Genomic DNA, 25,537 nt, shown 5'->3' with positions numbered 1-25,537 from the left:
ACATCAGACTAATGTGCCAAATGCACATGCACCCATGCAAAACAAAGTCAATCATAAGCATGCAATTCCCCATATCATATGCATTTTTGTCATGTGTATTTCCTATATCCATACACACGTATCCATGTCAATGCATATTCCTTTTGAGTGTGTGTGCACGTGAACAAACCTGTCCAATATGCATGTTCATGTTAAATGAAACATCAACTTTCTAGTATTTGCATGATAACATATTTTGCATGATTTATTGCATCTCCATGACACCGGCTAACCCAATCAGTCAAGAAAAATCACACCTACATGATTGTCAATACGACAAGATCAAATGAAAATTAGCTACATGTTAGATGACTAATTAACTACATCATGATCTTCAGTTGTAGTACTTCATAATAGGAACATCACTTACAATATGTGTTTGAATCCCATTATTTTCAAGACACATTGATCGACAACACAAACAAGCTCAATAGTTTCACTTTAGTAGATTTTAAGTTTTGCAACAAATTGTATCTGGAAGACTATAATTACAATTCCAGTTTGGTGCAAGATGGACATTTCATCTTTATTAAGATTTATTTAAATATTTAATTATCTTGACTAACATTAAATGAACCATGCGACTAATCATATGATTAGATTCTTAGGAATGCACAAGGAGATATCACTGTTACTCACTTTGGGGTTCACACATCCGCACCTTATTCCTATATATACATGACGTAACAAAATTTGAAATTTAACAAGAGAACCACTAAGCCTGGATTAGCAACCACATTTTTTTATACCAGCAATCCTGAATATGCTCCAACACATGAATCTGAACATTCAAACATCTCAGTACACAGGATTTGGGGTTTGTTTCGAATGACCTGCTGTGATATCTAATCTTTTGTCTAGATTTAATAACAACTTCATAAAGCTTTATGGTAATGCAGTTTTAACTAATAGTCAAATTCCTTTCTGCATCGGAAGCATTCTTTTATATGAAACTTATAATTAAACATTCTGAAATTTACGTCAGCAGCTAAAAAAAATACAGACCGAAGAACAATCAGACAAACCAAGAACAATCCGTTATATTTTACTGTTTTCAGTAGTTACCTAATATTGGAGTGACCAACTGAGTGTGCCAAGTTAACTTGGTTTAAGTGATCATAAATCCTGGTAAAGTTTCTTAATTAAACCATTACCTTCCAGTAAACTAGTAATGCTTACCACCGGAATGTCAATAATGTGACGTAGAAGCATCAATAAACAACAATTCAGTCAATCACGTTATACAAAGAAACAAACAGAACTTAATAGGTCATCAGTTGATAACAGAGCTTAGTAGCAATTCGCATAATCCAAACGGTACCTTAACAGGGAAAATCCATTCAGAAACTGATACAAATAACAGAAAGAATAGCACGCAACATGCCCATTGGCGACCAAGCTCAAACTCTAACCCTTCAGTTCGACCATAATCTTATTGTATTTATTTTTACTTTTATTTTCAGCAGTCGGAATCCCCAAGTCTGCCAATTTGGGATTCCCGACCATCCCTTCTTAACAGCATACTGACCCCCCCCCCCAAGTCTGTCGATTTGGGGTTTCGGTCTACCCCTCTGACTACTACCGGGCCCCCTTATACCATTGACAGTCGGAACCCCCAAATCAGAGATTTGGGGTTTCCGACCATCTAACAGGAATCATACAAAATACCCCTCCCTGCTACCCTTAAGAAACCCCCTTCAATGCAGAAATCCGAAACAAAATCACCCCTCCATTGCCTTAATCATCGATCTGAAATCCCCAAATCTGTCAATTTGGGGTTTTTTGGCACAACAACCCCCAAGTCCCCCTCCGTTTCGCTGAGTATTTCCGACAACCACATGGCCAGAATAAAAAACCCCCAAAACAAAAATTTTGTTTTGCTATTCACGGTAACCCACACACACATCGCTCGACATATGGGAACCCTTAAGAAAAGAAACAGGAAATCCTACCTATTTCGGCGAGGAGGAGGAGGCTGTCGCGGTTGGAAGGTCGTCGACGCTGGTGGTCTTGCAGTCATGCATGAAAACGAGAGAGAGGGATGAGATGAGAGGTTGAGGAGAAGAGAGCGAGCTACAGTGGGAGGAAGAGCGAGAAGGTGGGAGAGAAGGGGTTCGGGGTTCCCTTTTGTAGAGGGGTGCCCGAAAAGGGAGGAGTCTCCTCCTGGCCGCTGCGCATACCCCCCTTTCAATTTCGCACAGTGTTAGGGTTTTGAACCCTAACGCCTCCCCCATCTTTCCATTATCGTGTTCAGCCCTGTAGCGGCTGAACCCTTTAACATATCATTTTTTTTACGTATGTGGGGCGGGGCTTGGGTCCAGGTCCGATACCCAGGATCCAACTACGTGTTGGATCAGTGACTTTCAAACGATGTGGATCCGAAACAGCTTTGCAGAGTGGATCTGAAGGTCAGATCCAAATAGATCCAACTACGGATCCACGCGTTATATTTATTTTATATTATATATATATTTATATAGTTATATATATATATATATATACATATATATATATATATATATATATATATATGGTTCCTTTGTAGATCCTTACTTGACTTATCCGTATCCGTTCATGGATCCAGATCTCTTTCTTAGGTGTTAAAGTATTATATTTTAAATTTTCGAATGTAACCCCAATTAAATTTTTATTTGGGTGCAATGACCTTGTTATGGATCCCCCCATAATTTACTATGGATCCAAGATCCATCTTGCTCATGAAACCTTTAAGAAATCTAGATCTAAGGATCCGAAGTTTTCTTCTCACTATGGATCCGAATTAAGATACATGGATCCAAACAAAGCCAGTATGGATCCACACATAAAATTTTTGATTGGATTCCACCCTATTTACCTCTTCGATGTCCAAGATCCAAATGTGGATCCAACCATCGCCTGTGCTACTTCAGATCCCTCTAAAGTGTTATAGATCTGATCAAGAAATATTCTCATTAACGTCTAATTTAAACTTCACGGATCCACTGAGTTCTTCCTAGATCCAGTATCCAATATGACCCTGATATTGAGGATCCAATATCAGAGATCCGAAACAAGAGATTGAAATTTACTATTAGGTATCCACATAATAGGTTTGTGGTCCGATATCTACGATTCGAATAGCATATTAGGGTTTTGACATTGAAGTTCCAAACAAGATATCCGAGATCCAAATACGTATTAAACACATAAAACAATAAAAATATCCTGGTACCACCTTAAGGACATAAATTTCAAGTTTATTTATTTGATAAAAATCACGGGTATTACATTGTCCGTCTGTCTAGGGTGGAAGGCAGTGCTGAAATTCAGTTTCATGCCTAAGGCCAACTGCCCCAAAACCTTGAGGTGAACCTCAGATCACGATTGTAGATGATTGACACAGGAACACCGTGCAATCTACAATCTCCCGGACATAGAGGTCCAACAAGCTGTCCAGTGACTGATTGAGGCGGATAGAGAGGAAATGTGCCGATTTAGTGAGTCGATCCACGATCACCCAAATCGCATCGTGTTTCCTCCGCATTCTCGACAAACCGACGATGAAGTCCATTGTGATGTCCTCCCACTTCCATTGTGGAATCTCTATCTGCTGCATCACTCCGCCTGGTCGCTGGTGCTCGATCTTAATCTGTTGGCAAGTCAAGCACTTTGAGACGTACTCGGTTACGTCTCGCTTCATTCCGCTCTACCAATATCTGTGCTGCAAATCTTTAAACATCTTTGTGCCGCCAAGGTGAATCGTATACTTGGACTTGTGAGCTTCTGCGAGAATCTCTTCTCTCAAATTAGGATCTTCTGGTACCCAGAGGTGATCCTTATGCCATACACTTCCTTCCTCACTCAGACGGAAGGGGGTATCGGCTCGCTGCGCTAGAGCCTTCAGCTTTTCATACTGCGCATCGATCTTCTGTCTGACAAAGATCTTGGACAATAGCTCAGGTTGAGCTATCATGCTGGAAAGACTGATCGAATTTTGAGTGACCGCAAATGGTTCCCACGATACCATATCCTCGATCAACTTTCACCCAGCGAATAACAGGTTAATGGAAACGCTAGGAGACTTGTGGCTCAGGGCGTCGACCACGATGTTCGCCTTTCCTCGGTGGTAGGACAGGGTGAAGTTGTAATCCTTGAGGAATTCCAACCAACGTCGTTGCCTCATATTTAACTCTTTCTGTGAGAACAAGTATTTTAGGCTTTTGTGATCTGTAAAAGCCTCGAACCGCTTTCGTACAAATAGTGTCGTCATATCTTCAATGCGAAGACCACCGCTGCGAACTCCAAATCACGAGTCAGATAATTCTTCTCATGAATTTTAAGTTGGCGCGATCCATAGGCGATCACTTTATCATTCTGCATTAGGACACAACCCAAGCCTGTCCCGACAGCGTCGGTGTAGATCACGAAGCCACCTTGACCTGAAGGTAAGGCCAAAATAGGAGCAGTCGTAAGACGTTTCTTTAACATTTGAAAACTACTTTCGCACTTGTCGTCCCACACGAACTTAACTTCTTTCTTTAGGAGCTTCGTCATGGGTAGAGAAATCTTAGAAAAGTCCTGGATAAATCTCCGATAATACCCAGCTAATCCAAAAAAACTCTTCATGTCACGAACATTCCTCGACTGCTGCAAACCATGGTTTTAAAACTCGCCGAGTCAACTCGTTGACTCGGCTTGGCTCGGCCCTCCAACGAGTCAACCCGGCAAGGCAAACTCGGCTTGCCAAGACTCGGGCTTGACTCGGCCTGACTCGGGCGAGTTCTGGGATATTTGAAATTTGTTTTTTTATTTGAGTTGAAACAAACATGGGACGAAGTACGGTTGTTACAGACAGAACATATGTTTTGTCTGTTATGTTCTAAGGGTCTGTCCAATCTTGGACAAGCAATCAGACAAACCCTTAGGGTCTCTTGTGAGTGTGTCCTTAGTGGTCCTTGTGTTGGCTGATTTGGTGGACTGATGTGCTCATTGGATTTGTGGTATGTGTGCTCTTGGATCTTCCCTGTGTGTGTTAACTTTGTAACAAGTAGTAGGTATCACTATCATAGCATAATCAACTATAATATTCATCATGTATTATCAGAAGCATAAAATTAAGGAACTAAGTATATGTTGGAAACTGGTAATTGGCCTTGTGGTAGCCAGTAGCTAGAAGTCACTCAAGAGAGGATTCGTAACGTTTCCATAAATTTCTACCAATAAGACAAATGTCAACAGAGCTTCACATAAGTTCTTGATTGCTTGACAATGCACAAAACCATCAAAATACAAAAATCCCGCTAATTCATAAGAAACAACATTAGGAGACAGTGTTCATAGGGAAAAGAGTTTTAGCTCTGTTTGGGAGTGAACAACCAGGATTTTATATGTTGCATCTCTTTTGAGAAATTTTGTCATGCCACTTAATTTCATATTTTTCAACTTACACCATCGTTATTCTTCAACTTACTCCATAGTCCTTTGTCTAAAAAAGAATTTTGAAGGCTATTTAGCAGGCTATCCTAGAGTTTTTTGCTACAACATTAGTTGCTTTTAATGACCTTTGTTCATTTGTCAAGGATGTACATTTATATATGGTCACATGGACAACAAAAAGGACACATGGCATGCCATTGTTCAATTTTTCATTAAGAATACTGTATAAGGGGGCGTGAGACAAGGGTAACTGGTAAGTTGGGAATATTCCTGTGAGATAGTCTGGCAGCGATCAGCCTATGCATTTTTCAATGCTACTGCTCTCTATGAATGGTTTAACTAGAAAATGACAAACCCAGGAAGTAATACAAGCAAAAACCAAGCTAATTTAGTTGATGCCAATTGTTATCAGTTCAAAAGCAACCTAAGAAAGAGTCACATCTCTCTCCCAGTTTCAATGATTACATGCCTTAACACAACCCAAGGATCTCTTGTTTACTGAAAAACATGGGTTGAGACAAATTATAAATTGTTTTTCTTTTAAAATCAAAAGTTAACAAAACCCGGTCCAAGTCACTGAGTTGACCCGCCGAGTCACGAGTCAATAAAGAACGAGTCGAGTCCCCAGTCACGGGTTTTAAAACCTTGCTGCCAACTGAGTACAACCTCCACCTTCGTTGGATCCACAGACACACCTTTCTTGGAGATGACATGTCCTAAAAACATGATCTCGAGCCAAAACTCTCACTTGGAGTACTTAGCAAACAAACCCTCCTTTCGCAAGGTTTCGAGAATAACTCTCAAGTGCTCCCGATGTTGCTCCCAACTGTCTGAATACACCAAGATGTCATCGATGGACACAATCACGAAGGTGTCCAAGAAGGGTTTGAATACCCTGTTCATGAAGTTCATGAAGGCTGCAGGAGCATTAGTGAGTTCGAAGGGCATGATCGTAAATTCGTAATGCCTGTATCTAGTTCAGAAGGCTGTCTTGAAGATATCATCTCCCTTAATTTTGAGCTGATGGTACCCAGATCTAAGGTCGATTTTTGAAAAGATCTTAGCCCTCTGCAACTGGTTGAACAGATCCTCGATGCGTGACAACGGGTACTTATTCTTTATTGTTGCCTAGTTGAGCATCCGATAGTCGATGCACAACCGCAATGATCCGTCCTTCTTTTTCACGAACAAGACAAAAGCTCCCCATGACGAGACGCTGGGGCGAATGAATCCCTGATCCATCAACTCCTGCAACTGCTTCTTGAGCTCTTCGAGCTCTGCTGGCGCCATCTGATATGGAGCCTTTGAAATTAGCGCAGTACTCGACAGCAACTCGATGCTGAACTGCACCTCACACGGCGGGGGAAGTCCTGGCAGCTCCTCTGGAAAGACGTCTGAAAAATCTTGAACCACCTCTAAGTCTCCGATCGGGACTCGCATCAGCTCAGACTGAATGACACTGACCAAGAAGGCAGTGCATCCATTCCTCAGCTAGTTCTGCGCCTTTAGCGACGAAATTAACTTGCTCGCCCGAACGAGTTTCACGATCTTGAATTTCACCTTGGGCATTCCTGGTAGAGATAAGACAATCCTACTATCTTGGTAGAAGATCTTAGCATGATACTTGTGCAACCAATCCATGCCTAGGATGACGTCAAATTTCGTCATATCTAGTAGGATAGCACAAGCCGGTAAATGCCGATCTGCCAAGACTACGTCCAACTCTGGTACGTAGGCTGCACAAATTGTGTTTTTTCCAATCGGGTTATACACTTCAAGGGTATTATGCAAGGGTTTTACAGGCATGTGCAAAAACTCGGCAAAATTTACTGAAATAAAAGAGTGTGTGACACCACAATAAAAAAACATAAGGGTCGCTTGGTTAGCGACAAAAAGGGTACCTTAGGTTGCCCTTGGTCAATTGCTCGACCTTGGCGGTGTAGACGCGTCTCGGTGCTTTCTTCTGATCGCTCGACTGCGGTTGCGGCGACTGATGCTGCTGCTGCTGCTGCGGTGGCCGAGGGAGCAGAGGTGCTCCGCTGTTTTGCCTGAGGTCATCAATCGCCTTTTTGCGACATTCGTGGAGGTAGTGACCTATCTTGCAACAGTACAGGCATCCCGCCTGTCTTGAGCGGGCACGCCTGCCCAATGTGAGATTGTCGGCATCTGGGGCATACATTGCCAGCCTGCTGCCTAGCTGGAGGGTTGCCCTGAGGCCGCTGACGCTTCGAAGGAGGAAATTGTTTCTTTTCTCCTTCGATCTTTATGGGAAAGAACAACCATTTGCTTGAGCCGTCGGATGGTGTCTTCGGCTCACCATCCGCAGCGGCTGGCTTCCTGCTCTGAGTACTTTTAGAGTGCTCCCAGGCTTCACTCAGGAGGGTGGCGGCAACAATTGCCGTAGAGAAGGTCGTGGGCATACTAGTTAGGACCCGATACATGAGCCCCTCTTTTAGCTCCCGAATAAACTTTCCTGCCCGCTCGCGATCAGCCGCGAATAAGTTGCAGCAATAAGGCTCTAAACTCTGTAATTTGGTGATGTAATCCGTCAAACTCGAATTGCCTTTGTTGAGTTCCAAGAACTTCACTTTCTTCTTCTCCCTCGCATGAGGAGAGAAGTAGTTCTCCAAGAAAGCTTTTCTGAATGCTTTCCAAGGAATCAGTGAAATTCGCGGAAAATGCACACCTCGGGCTATGTCCCACGAGCTGCCGGCATTGTCCTTCAGCTTGAAGGTCCCGTATAACGTCTTCTTGTCATTGGGGACTGACAAGACCTCAAACACTCGTTCCACCTCATTCACCCATTTCTCGGCCATATTTGGGTCGGGCTTACCGGCGGAGGTCGGGGGGGTCAAGCTTCAAAAATTTCTCATACGTCACTGCGTTACGCTGACTCGGTTCTGGAAAAGGCGCTTGATCTCTTTGGGAACGAACCTGGTCTCGCATAGCCTCTGCCAGGGTACTTAGGGAATCCATCACGAAATTCCGCTGTTCTGACCATTCGTCAGCAGAATCTTCGTTCGAGTTCTTTACCATCCTTGAAGTAGACAAGGGATACCAAAGTTCAAAAATTTCAGGAAGCTCGAGATAGAAGCTAAAAACATCCGTACTATTCATGTGTAACATGAGTAGTTTACAAAAACCCAGCAATGCTGGTACATAAGTAGAACGTGTCAAGCCACTTAGCTTAACAATGCAAAATAGAGCTACAAAGCAAGAGAAATTATATACTCACAGCACGATGCGAATGCTCAATGGTCAAGAATCCTTGCTAACCTTAGCTCTGATACCAATTTGTAACGCCCTAAAATTTCAAACTTGCGAATCTTTTAGAAAACAGGCAAGAGACTAGAAAAAAATCTCTTTCATTTTAGAGTTTATTTATGTAATCAGCGAAAGATAATTCTTTTGTTGAATTTTGAAAGGCAAGCTGACAACTTTGGGCACGTTAGCTAAAAAAACCAAAACTCACTATACGTGATACTTGCAAAACACTTGAAAAAGTCACTTTTATTTAAAGAAGTTTCCAAATTGTACAAAATTCGGATATCCAAAGGAAAATTCGTGACAAAACCCAAAAACATCCAGGACGCGAGCTAAGAGCAGGAAAATGAAATCTTGAAGCCATCGCGCCATCGCCCATGGTGTACCTAATCATCACCTGTACCCATAGAATGAGTTAGTTTCGGAAAAAAACTAGGTGCACAAGAGAGACTACAAGAAACTAAATTAAGAGCATTTAATTCAGCATGCTATGCAGTTTAAAGCAGATCAACAGGTAAACAGTTCAAAGCAGGTAAGCAGTTCAAAGTAAGTTAGCATTTGCAATTGTTAAACGCAACATGACAATTCATTTGATCGTAAGCTGTGAACTACTACACAACTAGCAAGTCTTATGACCCATCAACCAGTGTGAACAAACTTATTTTCGATATTACTGGCCTGCGGATACGCGCAGACAAATCGTAAAAACAACTGAGACTAGTTCGAGCGTCTGTTATTCTATGTTTTTTCAATAACCCGAATAGCTAGTTGAGTCTGCTCCTAAGGGAACGACTTTAGCCGAGAGAGGATTCCCCAAAGGCAGGTACTTGGCAACAGATGTATCCAACTTCTGCAAAAGTCTATAGGATCTATCACCTATGATAATGTCTGGTAGTCCCTTTCCCTAACTCCAATGACTGTGGAGGTTGGATCTTTGCCCGTGGGGTGGTTATTAACAACCTTTTCATTGGAGTGTGTACTGTTCTGTCCTCTCCCTTGACAGACTACAAGAAGCGAATGAGTGCGTCAAGAGTAAATTAACTGACGACTCATTCTATATGCTCTGGTCTTTTGACCAAATGAGCATCTTACCTGTGAAGGCGATCCCATTTTTATATGTTTATAGCATTATGCATTTAGCACTGTTCGAGGTCGTACGACCGTCTCATCCGATCATCGCAGTACTAGCGTGTAGTGCACGACTACAAGTATTTTAGGATGAAAGGGGTATAGTTCCTCAATAGGAGCCTCAACAAAAGTGTTTCACAAAGATGTAATGTTTCTCAAACTTTACTTTTGATATTATTTATCTTTTGAAACAACCAACAACTTGTGCCAATATTTGACATGTGATTTTTTAGAATCTCATCCGCTATCGTGGTATCTACATACCTCGCATGACTCGATACCGGCCTCGATGAACGGGATATAGGTTTCTCAACAGAACCCCCGCTAAGAAGTTTACTCAAGCCCCAATTCGGGGTTACCCGAGATATGTCGAATAGACGAACAAAATCAGCCAATCACATCCTTCTAAATACTTCGATTTGGGCAGTCTTTAATGCTTTTGTGCAGCTCCCTAAATTCTCAAGTCTACTTTGCAGGACTGCTCACTCGAAAAGCCAGGATCCCTGTTGGGGATCCCTCTCCTTAGACGAGGATGTATCGTTAAGCTCCCGAGTCAACTCTTGCCGCAAGAGGGAGAGTGGTAAATGCCTCTTGCGTTCTCCACAAGAATGCCTTTTATAGAACATGCAATGAGCGAAAACTTGAGCGTCATCTGCAATGACAAGGCAATAACGAAACATTTACAAAAGCAGGAGCCTGGGCACAGAGCGCGATGGCAAAGTAAAGACATGACAGAAGTAAAGGACAAGGATCGCGAAATTGCGTCCTTGAGTTAAATGCGTACTTGTATATATATATATGCATATATATTTATTTAATTGTCCTTTTTAGTTGATTGAACTCAATTCAATTGTCCAAGTCCTCCGTGCAATCTTTCCATAACTCGGGGAGTTGCGAGCTTGCTGGCATCTGCGGGTGTAAGCGATTGACGGCTCGAGACGCGGGACGCGAGCGGGATCCGTCGTACGAGCTGCAAAAGCGAGACGTCAACATGCTATCTGAATCGCAAAGGTAGCGAGGACAGGGGCATTGCCGCTGTCCTGACGTGAAAGACGCAGAGGCAGGGGCATCGTGCCCCTGCGAACCTACTAAACGCGAAAAACAGAGAGGCACGGGGGTTGCACCCTTGCCTAATGAAGGCAACGAGGGAGGCAGGGGCTTCGCCTTGCCTGTCGGAAGAGCAAAGAGGCAGGGTCCAAGCCCCTACCCGTTAGCACAAAGGGGGAGGCAAAGGGCTTTACCCCTGCCTGCCGAACTTAGTAGAGGCAGGGCAACACCCCTGCCTACTAGAAGGAGAAGAAGGCGCAAGGAGGGGGCTCGGCCCCTCCCTTGCCAAACTTAGGGTGCAGGGAGGGGGCTCGGCCCCTTCCCTATCGTTGGAGGGTGCACAACCCCTCACTTTCAAAACACGGCGCAGGGAGGGGCTCGACTCCTCCCTTGCTTAAAAGGAGTCGTAGGGAGGGGGGTTTTGCCCCTCTCCTGCGATTTAGGGTAGCAGGGAGGCGACTCAACCCCCTCCCTGCGCAGCAGAGACGTGAGAGAGGCAAAGGCTGGAGACCCCTGTCGACCGATCAAAAACAGGCGGCAGGGGGGCGTCGCCCCCTGTCGGCTCTCTGAAAGGCGAGAGGCAAGGGCAAAAGCCCGTGCCAACCAGTCGGACACAGGCGGCGGGGGGCGTCGTCCTTGCCGGTCTGCCGACTGAAAAGGAGAAGAAGAAAGAAGACAGAAGAGAAGAAAAAGAGGCGGCGCGTACTTGGAGGTAGGGTGGCCTACGCCAATTCCGTCAACAAGAGAAGACGACAGAGGTTAGGGGTGGTGACCTGAGGGTTGTCGGACGGGAGGTCGCCGATGGCGGTGGGTTGTTGGGGGCTCTCCGGCGAACAGAAATGAGAGAGGCAGAGTCGGGGACGAGAGGGGGTCGGGGGGAGAGAGAGAATGGGAGAGCAGAGGGGAAGGAGGTTTCGAGAAACCTCCCCCCTTTGCCTTGTTGCCATTAATAGGCACAGAGAGGCGGTGGCCTCGGGTCGGGTCCAGATCCGACCCGAATCATTTTTTTCCCCAAGGGTTTTATAAACAGAGTTGCCAGTCGAGGAAGCGGGAGTGGGAAGCGATACGGAAAGCGAAGCACTTCTAAAATTTTAGGAAGCGAGAAGCGCAAGACGACTTAGGAGTAGGGGTGGCAATCAGGTCGGGTTGGCAGGTTGGCGTGTCAGCATACCTCAACCCGAACCCGACCCGTTTATTAAACGGGTCGGCTGTGGCAAACACGAACCCGACCCGTTTAATAAACGGGTAACCCGACACGACCCGCCAACCCATTTAATAAATGGGTTGGGTCGGGTAAACGAGTTTTCAGGTTCGCGGGTCAAGTTGGCGGGTTGGCAGACGAGTTGGCGGGTCGGGTTGGCGGGTCGACCCACCCGCCTAACCTGTTTATTAAACGGGTCAGGCGGGTTGGCGGGTTGGCATACCCCTAACACGAACCCGACCCTTTTAATAAACGGGTTAGGCGGGTCGACCCGTTTATTAAACGGGTTCATTTTTTCCAAACCCGAACCCGCCTAAGAGGCGGGTTGGCGGGTCGTGTCAGGTTTTGCCACCCCTACTTAGGAGTGAACCGGGAAGCGTTTCGAAAGCGACCTAAGAAGCGTCTCGGAAGCGACCAACCGGAAGCGACCTAAGAAGCGAAGAAGGAAGCGACTTAGGATTCAAATGAGAAGCGAAAGAGAAGGGAATAAGAATCGAAAGGGAAGTGAAAATATAATTATATATTTTTATATTATTAAAAATAAGATTTATATCATCATTGACAAAATAAAACATGTATCTAAGACAATAAATAATATAAATTGCAATTATCTAACAAATGCATCATTTGAAACTTTCAAGCATTTAAAAAATAATACATTAAGTGAATATCATAATTCACATTCCTTTTGCAACCATTTAACAAATGCATGCAAACACTAAATAATGCATTAAGAAAACTAATAAATTTGATTAAAAAGCGTACATTTTTCAATGAAAGAATCAAATGACTTGATTGTTGTAAATCTTGTGATCTCTGCAACATAAAAAATGAGAAATCAATAAACTCAAAGATTACATAAAGATATGGTTAAATTTTTAAGCTATAAAGTTCTAAACTGTAAATTATAAACTATAAAACTATAAACTTAAAGTTAACATAATTCACTACTTCACTTTATCATGTAAGGTTCAAAATAAAAGTACATATCAAACCAACAAAATATTACAAGACCATGACAAAAAAAGTAACATAAAAGTTTTTAAGTTGGACTATTCCAACTACATCATCAAAAGAATAATTAAGAATTCAAGAGTTCATTAATCTGTCATCTTTCTCTTCCCCTTCAAGTCAGCAATAAATCGAAAACTTTCTGCGTCATCACGTGCTTCTTGTCCTCCACGACCATGCCTTCTGCTCCTTCCTTCATTTTCTATAATGAATATGTTAAAAAATGGAAATGTTAAAAAGCCTTAATTTAAAATATAAAAAATATATATAGAGAGAAAAGTAAAAATAAAAAACACAAGATCAACATACCTTGCCTAGGTCTCATGCTAAAGAAACGATCAATCCGGCCTTGAGGAACTGATGGTCGCTCTTGTATATCTGCAGTTCTACTAGCTCTGTTGGTTTAATTTGTATCCTCTTCAACTTTATTTGTACGTATGATTATTGGAGGTAATAGAACTCTTGGTTGTGCATCTTTGAGTTTAGATTTGGAAATAATGCTTGATTGTTGTGCACTATCATCCAAATCTCTCCAACACATATCCTCTAATCTTAACGTATTTTCTTCTACAATAGGAAGTTCTTGATTGATATCTCATTTTCAACTAGGTCCTTCTTTGTAGCGATTGTTGCATCTTTTTATAACAAGAATATAAAATATGAATGCTAATAAACAATCAATGATAGAAAAAGAGAAAAAAAATACCAAAACAAAAGTACAATACAGTTTAATTATACTTGTCAATCAATCGAAGATTGGAATGAATATACACCAAGGTATCAACACCATCTTCATTGAGCCTATTTCTTTTAACATTGTGAATATAACTATAGGTGCTCCACACTCTTTCTGCAGAAGATGTGCTAATAGGTTGAGATAAAACCTTAATGGCTAATGCTCTTAACTCAGGTGTATCACCACCATAAAAACGACACTAATTAAGCACCAACATTGTAGGATTCAATGCATCTATTCTTGCTGCATTTCGGCTAAATCTTCCACTTCTTAATGCAAAAGCCACAAGTTGTGACCTATAAAGTGTAGAGAGCTCTTCATTTCCAGTAGATATGACTTCAAGCGCGAGCATTGCACCGTCTAAGATATCATTATCTTTTTCTGCAAAAAAATTTATTTAATAACTATAACAAGAAAATGCAAATGAAATAATAAAATAATTAAATTATTAAACTTTAAATTTTATTAAATAGATAGAATACAATTTTTATCACGAGAAACTCGTTTGACCCATCTTGCTTGCTGGGATCTTGAGATACTTTGACTCGTAATATTTTGGAGTAAGCATGTGGGCTAGACTATGGAGAGGCACATTCATTTTATCCCATCTATTTGAGACAATCTTATGAATCTTTTCATACAAATCTGGTCGTCATTTTAGATTGTCTTTGATTTCTCCCAACATGTTGTCCATGCCTTCATACACTTCACCAATTATAGGGCCTTCCTGATCACAAAATTTAATCATCTTATATATAGGTTTTGTTATAAAAAATGCTAAACGTACATAATCCCAATATTCTTCATCAAAAACAATTGTTTCTGCTATAACAACCCTTTTTTCATAGTTTCATCTGTGCATGATTGTTTCTACTCGCTCCATCTATCTGAAATTATTATGAGCCTCAAGCTCTCACTCACATCTAGCAAGCGCTTTAAAGTAGTATAATCTGAAGCAAACCTTGTTTTTGCAATCTTTATTAGCTCTAATTTTTCATTGCTTCTAAAGATTGCTAGTGCTTTTGAATGATTTGTGATATACTTCACAATTTCTTTACTCTGCAAATATGTTTCTCCCAACCAATGAAACTCATGTGCCAAATCCTTAAAGATCAATTTAAGTGTGTGCACAACACAATGTGAGCAAAAAATATACTTATACGTTTGTTTTAATTCTTTACCTGCTAACTTGCAATTTGCTACATTGTCTGTAATCACTTGCACTACATTAGAAGGCCCCACAAGTTTAAATCATGTTTTAAAAAACTTGGCAATGTTTGCAGCTGATTGTTGCACATTAGAAAAATCGCTTGCATATAAGAACATTGAGCCAAAACAGTTTGATGCAAGTTTATTTATCAAGTGTTTGTTCTTGATATTTGTCCAACCGTCTGAGACAATAGAAACTCCAAACTCCTCAAACTTTTCTCAAAATTCATTTAACTTCCTGTGAACCCAGCCTTTCTCACTGTCAAGCAACGCTATTTGCGCTTTTTCATATGATGGGGGTTTATATTCAGGCACTTTACTAACTGCAGATATCATCTCTTCCCAATATGGTAATCGAAGCACATTGAAAGGTATGCCATTTGCACACAAAACTCTGATAATTTTATGATCTATATCATCTTTTTCTACCTTTTTAAAGGTATCACAAATATCAACTATCTTTCGGCTTCTACTAGATGATGTAGTCATTACTAATAGGCTTCTTCGGTTTATCAATTCTTGATCTCCTCAACTCAAATGCACTTGATGAAACCTTCACTCGTTGAACTTACCTCTTAATTTTTCTTGCCAATTCTGCATTTTTTGCAACTACAGGACAAAAGACAATCCCAATACTTTGTCCCTTTGAAGATCCCATGAGATGTGCAAAAACTCGAGTATATGTCCCATGATAAACATTTTTGCAGTGCCTGCATATAAAAACCTGGGTTCCACATTGCTTTCCTTGCCCACTCTTCTTTTGTTTCAATACATGGCACCATAAGACAATTGTTTTATGCATGCTAGGTGGTTCATCATTTTGGTCATCTTCAGAATAGTAGTCATCCAAGTCATATTCTTCTTTGTCTTCTTCATCAAAATAATTTTCTTTTCTGTCAGAAGACCCCTTGCCCTTTCTTGCATTGTCATTCCCAACACCACTAGACGATTCATGCTCCAAATTGCAAAAATAATCATCATCGTCATCATAATTGTCATGATCGTAGTTTGTGATGGTTATTAGTGAAGCAAAGAACAAACAAATATACTTGCATCATAAAAGTATAAGAATCAGTGAAAAGTTGAACAATATTTTTGCATTATTGCATATATGAGATAAGTATAAATTCGACCATTTACATATGGACAATTTTGATGTTAAGAATTAAGTGCATGTAAACCAATTTCTAAAAGCAAGTGATACTGGTAACACGTTGCAATTTGCTAATGCATTGATATCCATAATTTCGTTGCCAAATCGTCTGGCATGGGCTTGGAAGAAATTTCGGGATATGATTCCCAATTTTTATTGTTTTATTTATTTATTTTATGTTGATGTGCATTGCCTGAGATCACATACATGAATTTAGTGTTCATCATTGTAAAATTGGCTGAGCATTGGAGATTCGAGATATTGTATTTGTTGTTAATATCCCTGCACACAAATAGAACACCAAGAAAAAATATGCAGAATATATCTAAAACTCGGCACGATAACACCAATAAAATATCACACAACTAGCTTCATATGAATATGAATACTCAACTATAGGCACCAAAAGTAAGCGAGAACTAACAATAAGTTCACATCCAAACTGAGTATATCACATCCAAACTGAGTATATCACATCCATACTACCACAAATATCATACATGATGATATCCAAGCCATCAATACAATGAGATGAACTTATCTCACAATGCTGATAAGAGCATCAAGCCAAATCCAGGTTACCGCCTCTAGTACCACTTCATAAGCATCACGAGAACTCAGCCAAACATGAATAATATCAACCCAAATAACGTCTGACTGATGGTATACATCAAAACGACCAAAATACAATCCATCCGAGACCCAAACACTCACCGATTGGATTACATTAAACGAAAAACCAAATCTGGACATAAGAAACCTCAATATCCAAAAATCACCAGAAAATCGATAGAAAATCAACCACTCAACTGATTGCCAAGATTTTTTATTAGAAAATCTTCTAAAAATGAGGGCTAACAAATCCACATCTTAATCGATAACAAGATAAGAGCTGGGTTGGGGTTATTGCCTACAAAGTGGCCTTTTGATGTGCAGTTGATGCACTTTCATTGCAGATAACAGGATAAGAGCTAATGCGCAGAGCTCTTGAAAAAATCGTGAATCGCCGGTCGGTGGAGAGAAGAGATGGAGAGAGGAGAGAATGTACACATCCTCATCGCCGGTCGGTGGAGGTCGTCGGACGTTGGTGAAAGTCGCCGGAAGTTCTGGAGGTCGCTGGTCGGTGGCCAAATCTTGAGAGAGAGAGGGAGGAGGAGACTCGGATGAAGCTTGAAAAAGAAACCCTAAAGCCCTCTTTTGCATTTTGTTTTTCATGAGTTTTTTAAAATCTCCATTTTGCCCTTATTAAAAAAACTTTCTTTTAATTTTTTTGGTAAAAAAGTTAACAAAAGGGGCAAACTTGTTCATCAAGTAAATCGTACCCCTTTAAAGGGATATGCATACCCCTTTAAAGGGGTACGCACTTCCCTTTAAAGGGGGGGGGGGGGTACACGCTTCCTGGTATAAATGTGCACTTCCTCGTACGTTTTGGAAGCGCCACGTTTCGCGCTTCCGAAGCGCGTATCGGGAAGCGCACTTCCCCTAAGGCATAGGCGCTTCCGGTAACTCTCGTGCTGAAAAGGGTTCTGTGAATAACAGAAGATAAACAAAAAAAACTTGCTAACAAAAATTTTTTTTGGCTGCTCGATTTAACAGAGGACCCTCAAACTGTGATAACCACATATATTGGGTATTCGGAAGGGGGTAAATGTAATGGGTTCCCCCCCCCCCCCCCCCCCCCCCCCCCCTTTTTTTTACAAAGATGTGAATATAGAAAAAAAGATGTGATTTTTCAAAAATAGAAAATCACGACTGCTGGGTGAGGTTCACAGCGCAGGGAAAATCTTGTTTTGGGTTTCAGGAAGGAAGAGAATCACATGAACGGTAAATGGGAAGGAAATATTATATATATCCACATTTTTTTTTTGAGAATATCGGTTCACCAAAAACATGAACAGACATAGAGGGGTTTTGAAAGATTCTGATCCAAGCAAAGATAAATAGATTGTGAAAAGTGGGAAGAGAAATAAAAAGGAACAAGAAAAAGATGAGAAACAATTAGAAAATCACGTGAAATGGAATGGAGAGGCAACCAAGAAAAGAAGAGAGGGATTAAAGACAAGACAGATCTGATGAATGACTACCTGGATGAAGTTGTTGGCTCTGTTACCATGAGAGAAACCTCGAAAATCGAGCCTTCGAAATTTGCAGCAACACGTTTGAGAGAAAAAGGAAGTAGAAGTTGGAACAGTGTAGAGAGCAGCCCATGATTTCTGTCTTGGCTGCTGCTTCTTTTTATTGGTATTAATATTAGTGATTAGGGTTTAGGTCAAAATGAATATTACATGCGAATACATCCTATACAAGATGGATCGAGTCAAATATGACCTGATCCAAACTGAACACGTGACTATTTTCTTACTGTATTTGTATTGCTTCTTTTTAATATTGCTTATGGTTCAGTTAAGTGTTCCAAGTTTTGTTAGCAGGCATCTATCGAACAACTTTAGATGCTTTCTATGGAAGGCATGCCCTTTCCTCCATGCCATGGTCTATCCAATAAATTTTGGTCTTTTGAGAACATATTCCAAATTATTGTACATGACAAGAAAGAATACTTGTCCATTCAACCTTCCTCTCATTATTTTCATTTGGCATGGCTGGTCTTGGTTATTTTATGTCCATCATGTGGAATATATCCTCATGCATGCATGTATGTGCTAGTTGCATGCATGTACGTGCTAGTTGTATGCTATGTCCTGGTTATTTTTTTGACCTGTATAATAATGTTGATTGTTGGTCATATGTTATGAAATTTGTTGAAAGGGGTACTTTTTGCCTCTATTCACCTACTATGTAATTTTTTATTTTACTTGAAAATGTATAATTGTGGACTCAGTAGTGCGTTGAAGTCTTTTTACCTAACCTTGTAAGTGTTAATAAAAAGAAAGAGGGGTCATGCTATAGCCTAGAGGCCCTAGACTTCTCCCTCTTCTTCCCATCCGATCTTTCTTTTTTTCTTCTCTTATTTTCTATTGCAGTTATTCAAAGAAGGGACTCGATATGTAATACACATTTTAAGATGGTATTAGACCAGAAAACAGCTGGGACAGTGAGATACAGTTAAGGATTGCTACCAGTTGATGTCATGTGTGGCCATGAAAGGTTGTATTAGCCTTTTGTTCATATTGTTTCTAGTAAAGTAAGATTTTAGAGGATTTATCATGGTCTTTTTGGAGTTTTTGATGAAGTTTTTGCAAGTTATGAATTTTACAAAGGGTCATCTACCATCGAGCCTCTTTGGAGTTTTCTCTAGGTTCTGCAAGAATGAGGAGGTTATGCTCTTAATTTAGTGTGGGATTTGTTGTTGTTTGCATAATAAGATGTGTATGAGTCGTAAGAAACATGAGGTTGGAGAGATGTTCAAGTTCAGAAGAAATTTGTACGAAGTAGGTTTGGCGGCAGCCTATGAATGAGGGAAGAGTATTTTGGGTTGCATGTGAAACACCTTAAAATTAAATTGCGGTTAGGCTACTTAAGTGTCGTGTGATTGTAGGGGCCTAGAGAAAATTATATCCACCTCAAATACTTACAAGGAGAAGTCTCTTGTTTCAATCAAGGAATTGTTGAGTGGATCAAAATGCTCAAGTGGGAGGTCATCACATACAAGTGATAATTTAAGTTTTCAAATTACCAATGTCAAGTTTAACCCAAAAATCAGGTTAAATTTTGCTACAATCATCTGTATGTACAATATGCTTTGCAAACTACAATTTTTTTCAATTTTTCAATTTTTTTAGTCAAAATGACCCCATGGATGTGATCTACATGCTGTTTTTAGTAGGAACCACTTACTGGAATTTGACATGTATACAGGTTTTTCTGGTGATGCAAAAGTTAACAGCTGTAAATGCACCGATTTTTTTCAACTCAAAAAGATATGTTTTTTCATAAAAAAATGATCCAAGGCAAGGGTTGATTCCCTTTAGATGGGCCATTCTGAAGACATCTACTAGGTCAGATTGAGTCAAAATGACTTGCATAATGAGATTTGAACTAGATTGTAGGTACAATCAATTGTATTGAATGTATACCCCAAAAAAACTATAAAGGGGTGTGCTCAGTCGGTCAAGATATCAATTGGTGCAAGAAGGAAGCTTGAAAATATTAATGGGGGATTGAAGAGGCTCAATGAAGGGACTCCAACTACCCGGATTTGGGAATTTGAGGATTATCTGCTAATGGCTGGGCTTCTTCAATCCATGTATGTAACCGTTGATTGGAAAGATGCTTATGAGTTTTGAGACTGCAAAAAATTGGCAGTTGGAATGACCTCTAATTTGGTTATATATTGACAATTGTGGAGGTCAATACTGGAGGGGATTAAGAAGAAAAACATATTTCAAGAAACTACAGAAAAATTTCTTCTTGGAGCTAAAGCTTGTGGAGGTCGATACTGGAGAGGATTAAGAAGAAAAACATATTTCAAGAAACTACAGAATTTGCTTATTGGGGCTAAAGCTTACAGAAGCGATTAATTCACCAAGGATAATTAACACGGTTTTCTAACTAGTATCCTGAGAGCTTTTTCCGAAGGTAATTAGAGTCTATCAACTGGGTAAGGCATTATTTTGCTGACTGTTGATAGTTAAAGTAATCCACCTCCCTTTTAGTTAGTTTAATTTTATTTAGGGTAGAATCCTATTGTAGTTTTGATAGTTTTTGGATCAGTTATGGTTTTGTGCTTCCTAGCTGCTCCTTGTGCTCTCTATCTCTCTCCTATGTCACATAGGTGCCGGTGTGGATGTGGCGATGCGGCACTTTAAAAAAACTTGGGTGCGGGGAGGGTATATATATATATAATTTTTAACAGTTTTAAGTTAACATCACGTGTATGTGTGTGCATTTATGTATTTATATATATAATATTAGAGAAAAATGAACTTGATTAGGGTTAACTGAATCTACTTTTGGATAGAAATGGACCTTAATGTGGTTAACTTCACCTAACACAAAGGAAGCTGTGTCCAAGTGTCGCACCCGCCTGGGTGTGGGTGCAAGGTGCCCTGTTAGAAGAGTCCGTGTTACATAGTCTTTCTCTAAGTTGGCTTGTTTACCGAAAAAATAAAACTCGTTGCAAAGCTGCAGCAATAGGATTTGAACTCTAGATCTCTTGAGCTAAGCTCATGCTGGAAGCAATAGGATTTGAACTCTAGATCTCTTGAGCTAAGCTCATGCTGGAAGCAATAGGATTTGAGTTCTAAAACTATTGCTTGCAAGACAGCACTTCAGCAATTTGTTGTACATTGCACTGTGTAATATAAAATATATACCGAAATATATTTATTACCACTTAACGAGCGGAACACCTGTATTCTTGTTTGTTTGGCCAAGGCTTTCAAAAGTTTGAATGAGCTCTTTGCAAGCAATTCAGAGTTTCATATTGCTTAGGCTATTGAGTTTTGATCATCATGAAATCACTTAAAGATGAAAGTGCGATAAATAAATCACAAACGACGATAGTCTGTGCTTTCAATGAATAAAATAGTAGTGCACAAGACCAATTTGCCAAAAGAAAAAATGTAAAAGGAAATTAATTGTACAAACACGAAAGCATAGGCATAAAATATGAATACTTTGAACCAATATTAATTCCTAATAATAAACGAACCTTATTTTGTGTCTCAGACTCTCAATTAAGCTCATAGCATGGTGAACTTAAGTTAAAGAACATTCACCATGATGAGAGCGTCTAAATGAAATATTAAATGAAGTAATACTTTGAATAGTTGGCGACACACACACACATGGAGCTCTATGATATTACTTTTTGTGGGAACTTCCTAGTTTACACACACATGCATGGAGCTCTATGATATTACATTTTGTGGGAACTTCCTAGTTTATTTTGAAGCTTGATTTCTTTTTAATTCTGGATCCAAACTTTAATTTTTTGCAAAACATAGCAAAGTCAATAATAATGGGCTAAGGCCTAAGGGTGTATTTTTTTTCACATCAATAACAAAGAGTATATCTTGTCTTTACTGTGAAGCCAAGTGTTGCCTCGTCCAGGTTTGGGAACATCTTATTTAACTGATTGCAACTGTCCAATTGGTCAAAGGTTTTTCTTTTTCATCGACTTCACAACTTATGTCAATTCCTGCCAATATTTCCGTTACAGAACATCTCAGTTCTTTTCCTCTTGGTTTATCTTCTTGGATGGAACTCCAATAAAAAGCTAAATTAGTTAGTATTTCATGACCTAACAACACAAATCATCCTGAGTTCCAAGTATGAGCATGCTCTTGTTTTTGGCTTCTAACTTGTTTGGGTTCAAAGAGGGTTGGTTCTTGTTTAGTCAGTGTGGGAAAAGTTGTAGCTTATGTAGTAATGCTTATCAAGGAGACAATAGATAAGTGTATGTGTTACAATCAATCATCTAGATGCAATTTGGTCGCTATACCCAACTCAGGAAATTTGTGCATTTTGGTGGTCTCAGATTTTAATGTTGGAAGGAACTATTCTTTGGTAACTTTTTTACCATGACAGGCTTCCTCTACTGAGAAGATGATTTTAAGGTCCATTCACAATTTATTGAGTTTATGACTGATTTTACATTGTTGCAGGTACATGATATCCTCCAATATTGGTGAAGTTGCCTCTATATTTCTGACAGCAGCTCTGGGTATTCCTGAAGGACTGATACCTGTACAACTTTTATGGGTCAACTTAGTTACAGACGGCCCTCCTGCAACTGCTTTGGGATTCAATCCACCTGATAAGGATATAATGAAGAAACCTCCTCGGAGAAGTGATGATTCACTCATCAACGCATGGATCTTGTTCCGTTATCTGGTACACATTTTCTCTCATGTTGCATTCTACCAATCTCTTCTGCAGTATAATTGGAAAATCAAGTAAAAAAATATATTTCGTGTGTCTGCAGTTTGATCAACAAAAAAATTATAAAAATGATGGTTTCTAGTAGGTGGGAGTGGATGCTCCCACAGCTATGTATATAGGACAAGAGTAATAGTGGACACCCGTGTCAGATGCCCGTGCGATCAACGGCGCTCATGCAAAAAATGCAATAAAGGGCCTTAATGGCAGCCTTTACCGCCGCTAAAGGCCATTTGAGCGGACGCGCCGTGCGTGACCGCACATCCGCTTGTTTGACGCTAAAGCCGTCTGTTATTACTCTTGTCCCTATATATATAGAGTGAGTGGTAGCTTCCTACCACTCACTTGGCTAGACAGCAATCGCACGTGCGATGGACGCTAAGCATGTTGTGCGCTAAACAGGGTTTTAGCGGCGCTGCAAAAGCACCACTAAAATTTTTTTAAGAACGTGAGACACGCACACGCCATGGACGGCGTGTGTGAGTCCATTCCCGTCTAGCTGAAGAGTGGGTAGGCAGCTACCATTTTTTGGTGTATATATATAGGGTTAATATTTGGTGTTATTGAAGGCATAGTACTATTGAGCTGGAAATCATAGGTTCAAGCTTTATCAATTCAATCTGACCACATGGATGTGTTCAACATGGTCCGTTTGCTAAGGATCAAACCTTGGATCATCTTAGTTTGATTTTAAAATATGATTTTTTGAGTTGTGAAGTTTTAGTACATTGTGGGCCATTGATTTTTGAAGTTCTTAAGGAACCTGCTTACATGCTACAATCACACGATTCAAAACTCATTTTCTACTAAACAAATCTTGTAAATCACATCCATAGGTCTGATCTACCAAAAAAAATCTAAAAAATATAAGGTGATTTATATGCAATAGTTCGGTGCCTTCAATAGCACCAAATATTAACACCCCCCCTTCCAACACACACATATCAGACCTGATAGATGTGTTTATAGTGGCTTGTTTACCAGAAAATATGTTTCGGATCAATTTTTTCAATGTAAAGATGCCTGATTTTTTATTATGAGGTTTTGATGTAACATGCCTGATGATTTTGTAATGAAAAAAAGATCTGTCTAGTTATCAAAATTTCCTATTCCTACTAACTGCAGAGATGTCATCCATAGGGTCTGATCCACAAAGCATGCAAAACAATGTTAGAAGTCAATGGGGCTTATTAGAAAGTATGGTCTTATCAGTAATATCAAACAGGTCCACACGCACACACTAATTGTGGTCTTCCTTTCTGTTGCAGGTGATAGGTCTTTACGTGGGTGTTGCAACTGTTGGTGTTTTCATCATTTGGTACACCTGTGGCTCATTCTTGGGCATCAATCTCACCCTTGATGGCCACACTCTTGTTACATATTCCCAACTTAGAGATTGGGGACAATGTCCAACATGGGAAGGGTTCAAAGTGACTCCATTCACTGCTGGATCTAGACTTTTCTCGTTCGATGCCAACCCATGTGATTATTTCCAAGCAGGAAAAGTGAAAGCAACAACTCTTTCTCTCTCTGTTTTAGTTGCAATAGAGATGTTCAACTCCCTGAATGCTCTTTCTGAAGATGGTAGCCTTGTCACCATGCCACCATGGGTAAACCCATGGCTCTTGTTGGCCATGTCTGTCTCATTTGGTCTCCATTTCTTGATCCTCTATGTGCCATTCCTTGCTGAGGTGTTTGGGATTGTACCGCTGAGCTTGAATGAATGGTTGTTGGTTATAGCAGTGGCTTTCCCTGTGATTTTGATTGACGAAGTTCTCAAGTTCATCGGCCGATGCACAAGCGGGATGCGGGCCAAGAGTGCCAAGAGAGAGAAGCAGAAGCATGAGTAGCAGAAATGAAGCTGACAGTCACTTATTGCCATTAGAGGAATTTCTAACACGCACAGGTGGAAGCTACTAACTATGATGACACTCTGTATGCTCTCTTGGTTCGTTCTAGATAAGGCCAGAGAGCTCATGCGTGCTACTGGATTCATTTCCAAGATGGATGCTGAAAGAAATTTAATAGCAATTTAATTAGAGAGATCAAAGGTCGGCTCTTTTTTTTTTCCCCCTGCATGATCCATTTTATGGAAATCTGTTAAGAGGGACAAATACAGTCTATTTTTGAAGAGAATTGCTAAGTTTTTCCCTAAAAGCAATTGTAGTGCCACTGGTATTTAATTGTTGTTGGTTGCTGCTGTTTAACAACCGTGAATACATCGAATCATTGGGTCAATGCTAGCATGCATGTGATTTAGATACAGATGAATTTGGTACGTTTATGTGGATCAGACAAGTAAATCTGCATGTTATACTGGTCGTGGTGCCCCACCTGGGGTTTTCGTGGCTTCGATGAGGGTTTCTCGTCATAAAAAACAAAAGGATAGTGCATATATGGACACTTTTATTAATGGGGAGAAACCACTGCTTCGGTTTGTATGTCCCGTTATGAGCTGAGAGGTGCCACGTTGATCATGTCCTTGTTTTGGCAT

General features: G+C 40.4%; 1 protein-coding gene across 1 annotated transcript in view; it reads left to right on the top strand.

Annotated features, from left to right (window-relative positions):
- LOC149839690 (calcium-transporting ATPase 1, endoplasmic reticulum-type-like) overlaps positions 1-25,228 on the top strand; it is a 36,360-nt gene extending 11,132 nt beyond the window's left edge. Inside the window, exons 7-8 of the mRNA XM_090002750.1 lie at positions 22,770-22,998; positions 24,312-25,228. Of these exons, the coding sequence (XP_089858876.1) occupies positions 22,770-22,998; positions 24,312-24,893 (811 nt within the window). The 3' untranslated portion in view covers positions 24,894-25,228. The remainder of the gene's footprint in view (positions 1-22,769; positions 22,999-24,311) is intronic.
- The last annotated feature ends 309 nt before the right edge of the window (positions 25,229-25,537 follow it).

This window comes from Nuphar pumila, chromosome 4 (assembly GCF_984573655.1).
Source record: "Nuphar pumila chromosome 4, dmNupPumi1.hap1.1, whole genome shotgun sequence".
NCBI classification, from domain to species: domain Eukaryota; kingdom Viridiplantae; phylum Streptophyta; class Magnoliopsida; order Nymphaeales; family Nymphaeaceae; genus Nuphar; species Nuphar pumila.
The sequence above is the reverse complement of the archived record's forward strand: the minus strand, read 5'-3'. Positions and strand labels throughout refer to the sequence as shown.